Raw genomic sequence first — 8,748 nt, 5'->3', positions numbered from 1 at the left:
TCAGGTTCCAGACGGATCAGGTGAGACTCCTGGGTGAGAAGATGGGTCTAGCCTTTATCTGGGTCTAGGGCAAGAGATGTTGAAGCTGCTGGCTTCCCGAGCTCTTTGTGAGGTGAATGAGGGGATGGCCACCTGCAAGGACACTCCGACGCTCAGTTCAGAAGGGTGCGCAGGTGGTGTGTAAGAAGGGAATAAAGTGACGTACCTTGGGGGAGGGGTAGGACCCTCCCCCTTTATACCCTATCAGTAGGACGGGCCCCACGAGGAATGCCCCCCTTCCTGGAAGCTTCCTGCCGCCCAGTTGTCAGACAGCTGGCGACAGGAGAACGTGTTCGGGTCGTAGGTCGGGCGGGTTGCGTGTGTTAACCCAACCGCGTAGACCTGGACACTCGTAAACCGGGTCGACCGTTCCGCCAGCTGGGCTGGGCCACAATAGTGCCCCCAACGCGCCAACTATGGCCGTGTGCGCCGTTGGTGGTGCGTTCTGTCTTCTCCGGCATGTTTAGTCTCTTCATCAGTCGCCCGTGGCAAGGTCGCGCCTCCTGCACATGCGTAAGGCTGTTCGCTACTGGGAGGCATCCCTTGTCGCCTCGTTCTTTGCGCTGAGCATTTAATGCTCTTAATGGATAATTTAAAATCCCGCGAGAAAAGACAATTTTGCCCCTGCCCTTCGCGCTCCTCAGAGTTGGTTTCTTTGGTAGTTTTCATTTGGTTTCATCATATTTTCATTGCATTGCCGTTGCATCTTCTCTGCTCTCTCCTCTTCCTTCCCTAAATCCTTACTGTGAGCCACTGCTTTTGCGTTTCTTGGATTGTTATCAACTCTTTGATTTCCCTCAGCCATCATCACCATCTCGGTATGCCTCATACTCTCTGTGCTGGTATTGATGTGATGTTGTTTATTTTCTTGCTTTTGCATGCACGTTGCATTTTTCACATGGATTATACCTCTGCTAATGTTTTAGCGTTAGGTAGATACTGTAGGAGGGTTACCATTCTAGGATTTTGTTTTTCTGGCCTCATTTTGATGATTATAGTTACTGGATAGGCAAACTCTAGCTTTTGATAGTGACATTGTAGTTTCTGGTAGTACTGCCGACCTCCCTACCTTCTAGACTGATTTTGAGTGGTGCCCCCACTATAGGTATGGCCCAGCGTCCCGTCGTGAGGGTTGTGAGACCGGCTCCCTACGACCGATATGCGTGGGTGACCTCAGATGTAAAGGAGACCCCAAACTAAATGTCCCTGGAGGAGCTTACCGAGTTTCGGCGGAACGACTATCTTTACGGCGGGACTGATGAGGAAGCTAACTATGAAGTTTTCACCCCTGCCGACAACAAAAGGATATTCCAGCTAAACTTGCATTCTCCCCACGTCCCCGACTGGATGTGGTTACAAAAGGCCATGGTCACTCGCCTGGGAATTTGTCTCCCCTTTTCCCCTTTCCAGATGGCGCTACTCAATCGTTGTGACGTGGCGCCATCCCAATTGCATCCGAACAGCTGGGCTTCCATCCACTGTTTCGAGATGGTTTGCGAACATTTGGAGCTGCCGGTCTCCGTTGAAGTATTTTTGTTTTTTTTTTTTTACTTTGACAAATCCTTCTAAGGAAGGGAGGGCCAAAAAGGGCTTCATGTCCTTCTGGGCAGCCCAAGGCCGGAGGATCTTCGGCGTGTTTGAAGATTCTTACCATGATTTTAAGGATAAGTACTTCAAGGTCCGCCCGCCCGAAGGTCGGCATCCCTTTTGGTTGACGCTAGAAGGGGAACGTCGCATACCGACGTACTGGAGTTTTGGGGCAGGGGCTAACGCCTTTACTAAGATAACGTATAAAGAGTTGTCCCCAGAGATCAAGAGGGTTGCCGACGTCTTGTTGGCTATTTTTGGGAAGAACCTTGGTAACCCCCATCTTCTTATGGGTGACCGGGATATGGCCAGGAATTATATACGTGAGTAGCCATCTAGTGATTTGCCTGTGCTTACATATTATTTTGGTTTATCTGCCCGATTTGACGGTTAACTGATTTTTGTGTTTCATTGCAGTGTCAATGTCTGCCGAGGTGACTGGACTTGAGGGCTTATTCAACACCTTCTTGGCTGGTAGTGAGGACGACTCCGCTACCCCCGCTCAGGAGGTGCCTCCTGAGGATACCGTCAACCCGAAGGTTCAATCCCATTAGGATACCGTCAACCCGGAGGTTCAATCCCAGCCCTCCCAAGGGGAGATGGCCGGCACTAGTACTGGAGTGACTCCTCGTCCTGAGGTGGAAGTTGAACCGGAGCCCCAGGAAGAGGCAGACTTGGAGGAAGAGGTGGTTGTCATTGACAACCCAAGGAAGACGAAGCCATCCTCCAGTCCTGAGGGGGTTCTTACCGTCATGGAGAAGAACTTTGATGCCAGAAACTTTATCGATTCCCAATTACTTCCTGGCACGGAGAACTTCTTCTTTGGTGGGGACCTCTTTTCTCAAGCGAGGTGGATGTATCGCACTCTACTCAGGGGGCCGCCATAGCAAGAAAGGCTGACTCTGCCTTGGCGGGGACCCGATCTCTTGAGGTGAAGCTTGAATTTCGGTCAAGGCTAACGCCAGATACAGAGAGGAGGTGAAGTTGCTTCAGGAGCAGCTTGCGGCTGCCGAGGAGAAGGCCAAGTCAGCCGAAGAGAAGGCTAAGGTTGCTGACAAGAAGTTGAAGACCACGGAGGAGAAAGTGAAGACCTCTGATGCTGCCGTGGCCCGCCTTACTAAGCGGGAGCTTATCTTGGAAGGTCAACTTAACTCTTCTCAAGGTCGGCTGGCTGAACTGGAGAAGGAGCGTGACGAGGCGCTTTCCTCGATCAAGACATCTCAAGCTGAGACTGCTGAATTCAAGAAGAAGTATAGAGAGACCGTAAAGCAAGGCAAGAATGCCATCCTGATGACCTAGGAAGCTCTCAAAGCTCAAGTAAAGCTGCTATATCCCGACTTCGACACCTCGGCTGTTGGCGTCTTCAAGACTATCAAGGATGGCAAGATCGTCGACATGCCGAAGAAGTAACTTGTGCTTTTCTAATTTGTGAACTTTGTCATCTTGTAACTTGTGAACTTTGTAATTTCTGGATTGCTTTTGTTGAAAATGTTAGCCTTTTGGTCGGCTTGTAATTACTGTTTGTTTTCTGCGGAGTCGGTAATACCCTTATACTGTATTTTGTTACCGTTATGTTGGTATTGGCTACTTGCTTAGATTCGTTTACCGTTATGTTGGTAACTGTCGAAGCCAGGTCATGGCTTTTATTGTTGTTACAGCCGCTTATTATGGTGTATTACTTTGATGGTTCCCGGGGTGATCAATCCCGGGCTACCGTGTCGCCGTGGTGTTTCTTAGACATAACAAACTCGTTAATAATATAGAATATAGAAGGAAAGAGAATTCATCATAAAGTGAACATTAATCGATAACTGGTCAGACACATAACGAAATAAGTGATTGACAAGGGTAAATGATTTAACATAAGGTAATGCGGATCTTACTGGACCTGGCAGGCCGTCCAGTCGGTGTTCTTGGCCTAGGAATAGAACCTTCTTAAGTTGCCCGCGTTTCATGTTCTCGGGACTTATTTGCCGTCCAGTCGTTCCAACCTGTAGGCGCCTTTGCCGATTACCTCTTTTACCCTGTATGGGCCTTCCCAGTTGGCCGCCAACTTCCCTTCTCCCGGGGTCGGGGGTCCAATGTCGTTACGCCATAAAACCAGGTCATTTTGCTTGAATTCCCTCTTGAGTACCTTGGCGTTGTAGCGCAGGGCATCCTCTGTTTTAATGCCGTTTTCGACAAGTGGGCCATCTCCCTAGCCTCGTCTGCTAGGTCTTTCTCCACGGCCTCTTCGATTCCTCCCAATATCAGCCGCGGGCTCGGCTCACCAATCTCCACAGGAATTATTGCGTCTACCCCATAAGTGAGGCGGAAAGGGGTCTCTCCGGTAGACGATTGCTGGGTGGTGCGGTAGGACCAGAGGACCGAGGCTAACTCGTCTGCCCATGCTCCTTTCTTGTGGTCAATTCGCTTTTTGAGGCCATGTAAGATGACTTTGTTAGCAGCCTCGACTTGGCCATTGGTTTGGGGGTGTTCAACTGACAAGAACCTCTGCTTTATGCCCAAGCCGGCTAGGAATTCTCTGAACTTCTTATCAGCAAACTGGGTGCCGTTATCCGAGACGACGACCTCTGGGATCCCAAATCTGGTTATCACTTGCCTCCACATGAACTTTCGACAGTTGGCCGATGATATGCTGGCTAATGGCTCGGCTTCCACCCACTTAGTGTAGTAGTCGATGGCGACAAGTAAGTACTTCACCTGCCTGGGCCCTACCGAGAATGGACCCAACAGGTCGACTCCCCACTTCGAAAATGGTCGGGAGGCCATCAGGAGGCTAAGTTCTACTGTCGGCGCTTTGTGGAAGTTGGCGTTCTCCTGACACCTCTTGCATTTCTCCACGAACGCTTTGGAGTTCGCCATCATCGAAGGCCAGTAGTAACCAGCCCTGACAAGTTTTCGGGCTAGAGCCTTTCCCCCAATGTGGTGGCCGCAACATCCTTCGTGCACTTCGCGTAGGATGTAGTCCGTTTGGTCGGGATGCAGGCACTTCAGTAGGGGTTGGCTAAGCCCTTTTTTAAATAATTGGCCCTGTATTATGGTGTACTTGGCTGCTTCTCTTCTTAGCCCTCTTGCTGTTTTATCGTCACTATGGAGCTTACCGTTCTCCAAGAAATCGGTAATCGCGTCCATCCATGAGGGGCTTGAGCGGACAAGGTGCAAGGTCACTGCCGGTTCCTTCATCAAGCCTTGGATGAGGGAACGGTTGCACGTTCCCGGCTTCATGCTTGCCAGCTTTGATAAGAGGTCGGCCCTTGTGTTTTTCTCCCTAGGGACGTGCCGTACGGTGACCTCGTCAAATTCCTTGCTCAGCCTGTTGACTTGCTCCAAGTACTTCTGCAGCAGTGAATTCCTAGTTTGGTATGTCCTATTGACCTGTGACGTGATGATTTGGGAGTCATTACACACTTCTATTGTTGTGGCCCCGACCTCTTTTGCCAACTGGAGGCCACCCAGGAGGGCCTCGTATTCTGCTTGGTTATTGGATACAGGAAAGTCGAACTTGATCGACTGCTCGTACACGGCTCCGGTGGGACTTTCCAATATGATTCCTGCTCCTCCGAACGTTTGGTTGGAGGCTCCATCTACGTGGAGCTTCCACCGTATGTTCGGTTTCTCGGGATGATCCCTTGTCACCTCAACTAGGAAGTCTGCCATTGCCTGGGCCTTAATGGCATGTCTAGGCTCGTACTGCAGATCATATTGGGACAGCTCAATTGCCCAGGCCATCATCCAGCCCGACAGGTCGGGTTTTTGCAATATCTGCCGGATCGCCTGGTCTGTTCTAATTGTTATTGGGTGCCCTTGAAAATACTGCCGAAGCCTGCGGGACGAGGTCAGCAACGCGTAAGCCAGCTTTTCTAACTTGCTATATCTCAACTCCGCCCCTTGCAGCACTTTGCTTACAAAGTAAACCGCCTGCTGGACCTTCCCCTCTTCTCGTAACAAGACGGCCGCCAAAGCCTCGTCTGTTACTGCCAAGTACAGGAATAGCATTTCCCCATTCTTGGGCTTACCGAGGATTGGTGGTGATGAGATAATTCTCTTGAAGTGATTAAAGGCTTCCTCGCAAACCGGGGTCCATTCAAACGCTATCCCTTTCTTCATCAGATTGAAGAAAAGGAGGGCCTTGGCAGCCGACGCGCCGAGGAACCGAGATAGCGCGGTTAACCTTCCGGCAAGTCTCTGCACGTCCTTTACGCTTCCCAGGCTTGTCATTCATAAGATCGCCTCACACTTTTCCGGATTAGCTTCTACCCCTCTCTGGGTTATCATGAATCCCCGGAATTTTTCGGCCTCCATGGCGAAGGCGCACTTGAGCGGATTTAACCTCATATGGTGTCGCCAAAGAGCTACGAACACGCTCTCCAGGTTACCAATGAGGTCGTCGGCCCTGACGGTCTTGACTAGGATGTCGTTCACGTAGACCTCCACCGTCTTACCGATGAGGTCGCAGAATATCTTGTTTATCAGTCTTTGGTACGTGGCTCCCGCGTTCTTCAGCCCAAACGGCATAACCTTGTAGGAATACGTTCCTCCTGGAATTATGAACGCCGGCTTTTTTTTCATCCGGTTGATGCATCAGGATCTGGTTATACCCAGAATAGGCGTCCATGAAGCTCAAGTACCGATAACCCGAGGCTGCGTCTACCAGTGCATCAATATTAGGGAGGGGGAAGGAGTCCTTGGGGCAAGCTTTGTTGAGGTCAGAGTAGTTTACACACATTCTCCACTTCCCGCTAGTTTTCCTAACCAAGACAACGTTTGACAGCCATGTTGAGTACTCCAGCTCCCGGATGAATCCCGCTTGCAAGAGGCCGGCCGTCTGTCTAGCCACTTCATCGGCTCTTTCTTGAGACATCTTCCTCCTCTTCTGAGCTATCGGCTTAGCGTCCGCTCTGACCACAAGGTGGTGCGACATGATGTTGGGGTCAATACCCAGCATGTCGGCTGGCGTCCATACAAACAGTTCGCCGTTTTTCTGAATTACTGCCACCAATGGCTCCTTTACTTCATAGGGGAGGTTCCTGTTCACGAAGGTGAACTTTTCCTCTGAGTCACCGACCCTGATTTTCTCGAGGTCTCCCTCAGGCTCTGGCCTAGGCTTGTCCTCAACTCTTGCATCCAAGTCGGCCAAGAAGACCCCGGCTGCTTCCTTGGATTTCTTCCTTAGGGAGAGGCTGGCGTTGTCGCATGCGACTGCCGTTTCTAAATATCCCTTGATGGATCCAATCGACCCATTATCAGAAACAAACTTCATTACCAGTAACTTAGTATAGATTACTGCTCCAAGTTCATTGATGGTTTTTCTTCCCATTATGATGTTATAGGCTGTGGAGTCCCTTAGGACAACGAACTCCGCCATTACGGTCCTCCTTTCTAGATCCCTGCCTATGGAGACTGGTAAAGAGATTATCCCGTCTGGCTTGATGAAGTGGTCTCCGAGACCGACCACACCGTGCTGGTGGGTCTTCAGGTCGACATCTCGTAGACCTAAGGCATCAAATACATTGCGGAACATGATGTTCGAATCCGCGCCGGTATCCACTAGGATTCACTTAACCAATCCGGTTCCTACCCTAGACGTGATCACCAAAGGAGGGTTTTCTTGCATGCTTTCAATCCACTGGTCTTTAGGTCCAAACGAGATTAGTGGTGCTTTCCTGGGGGGAGGTGTGGTGCTGGACGAGGATACTGCCAAGACTTTGGCGTCCTTTTTGCACGCCGACATTGACCTGGGGCGGCATCCCTTCCGACTACAACGTTCACCACCGTGAGTCCCCGTTCGCTTTCTTCCTCAAGTTCCCTCCTTCGTCTCATGGCTCTGTCCTTATCCTCGGGTCGATCCCCATCTCGCCTCCTCGGCTCTCTTATAAGATGGGACAGTTCTGCCAGCTTGCCATCCCGGATTGCCTGTTCTAAGGCGTCTTTGAGATCAAAACAGTCTCGGGTCTTGTGACCAAAACCCTTATGGTAATCGCAATAGAGGCTCTTGTTTCCTCCGGTCCTATCCTTGAGAGGTCGGGGCTTCGACAAAATACCCTTATCGGCTATTTGTTGATAGACCTCCACAATTGGAGCGGCTAGGGGGGTGTAATTGGTGAACTTGCCGACCCGGGGGAATGGCCTGGAGCTTTTAGCTGGGACTCCGTCTTTGGAGTGTTCCTTAAGCCTTTCTCCGCTGCCGTGTTGGCGGGTATGGTTGTAAGCGGGCTGCCACTTGTTGGCCGCCATGACCTGGCTTACTTCCTCATCATTGATGTACTCCCTGGCTACGTTCTGGATTTCCTGCATTGTCCAAACGGGCTTGGTGGTAAGGTGTTTCCTGAAATCCTCGTTCAATAACCCGTTGGTCAGACATAGGCTGGCTACCGAATCGGTTAGGCCGTCAATCTCCAAACACTCGTCGTTGAATCTGTCCAGGTACTTCTGAGTCGGCTCGCCGGTTCTTTGTGTTACTCCTAACAGATTGATCGGGTGTTTCTCTTTAGCGATACGCATGGTGAACTGAGCCAGGAAGGCACGACTAATGTCGGCGAATGCAGTTATGGAGCCCTGAAGGAGGGCATTGAACCAACGAATCGCCGATCCTGCTAAAGTTACGGGGAAAGCGCGGCACCTTACTTCATCGCCTACCCCTTCCAGGTTCATTCTGGCTTCAAAGGCCGTTAGATGCTCCTGGGGATCTTGAGTCCCATCATACCTCATATCTGTTGGTTTGTTAAAGTGCTTCAGTAACTGGACTTCCAAGATCGAGTGGTGGAAGGGGGTTGCTCCCATGACCACTGGTTGTCGCCTTTTCCTCGTTCTTTCTCGACTGTCATCCCTGTGTAGTCGGCTTCTTCTTGATCCCTGCCTGTTGTCTTCTTGCCGTGGTCGGCTTCTCCTTAATCTTTCTCTACTGTCTTTTTGGTCGTCTTCTACGGCCTCTCTCATCGGTGATCCGGAGTAAATCACAGGATCTCGTCGTCTCCTCGACACCTCCCTACTTTCCTGGCTCTCAGACTTTGTCTGGGGGCTTGGAGTACGCCTGGAGCGACTTCTTCGGAGACTTCTTTCTCTCCTTTGAGGAGATCAGGAACGCTCTTGATTGGGAGTCGGCTGATGGCACTCTCTGCT

General features: G+C 50.8%; 3 protein-coding genes across 3 annotated transcripts; all 3 read right to left on the bottom strand.

Annotated features, from left to right (window-relative positions):
• Positions 3,646 to 5,847, bottom strand: LOC107640950. Its single transcript, XM_016344455.1, has one exon. It carries the CDS (start codon positions 5,845 to 5,847, stop codon positions 3,646 to 3,648), a length of 2,202 nt encoding a protein of 733 aa, XP_016199941.1.
• On the bottom strand, positions 6,068 to 7,150 carry LOC107640949. The gene has a single exon (XM_016344454.1). It carries the CDS (start codon positions 7,148 to 7,150, stop codon positions 6,068 to 6,070), a length of 1,083 nt encoding a protein of 360 aa, XP_016199940.1.
• LOC107640948 lies at positions 7,279 to 8,565 on the bottom strand. The gene has a single exon (XM_016344452.1). The coding sequence runs from the start codon at positions 8,563 to 8,565 to the stop codon at positions 7,279 to 7,281; it is 1,287 nt and encodes a 428-aa protein (XP_016199938.1).

Source organism: Arachis ipaensis, chromosome B05 (genome assembly GCF_000816755.2).
Source record: "Arachis ipaensis cultivar K30076 chromosome B05, Araip1.1, whole genome shotgun sequence".
NCBI classification, from domain to species: domain Eukaryota; kingdom Viridiplantae; phylum Streptophyta; class Magnoliopsida; order Fabales; family Fabaceae; genus Arachis; species Arachis ipaensis.
The sequence above is the reverse complement of the archived record's forward strand: the minus strand, read 5'-3'. Positions and strand labels throughout refer to the sequence as shown.

Bases quoted from the DNA above. Each gene is read 5' to 3' on its own strand.
- LOC107640949 (XM_016344454.1), bottom strand. From the start codon at position 7,150: ATGTTCCGCAATGTATTTGATGCCTTAGGTCTACGAGATGTCGACCTG.
- LOC107640950 (XM_016344455.1), bottom strand. From the start codon at position 5,847: ATGACAAGCCTGGGAAGCGTAAAGGACGTGCAGAGACTTGCCGGAAGG.
- LOC107640948 (XM_016344452.1), bottom strand. From the start codon at position 8,565: ATGAGAGAGGCCGTAGAAGACGACCAAAAAGACAGTAGAGAAAGATTA.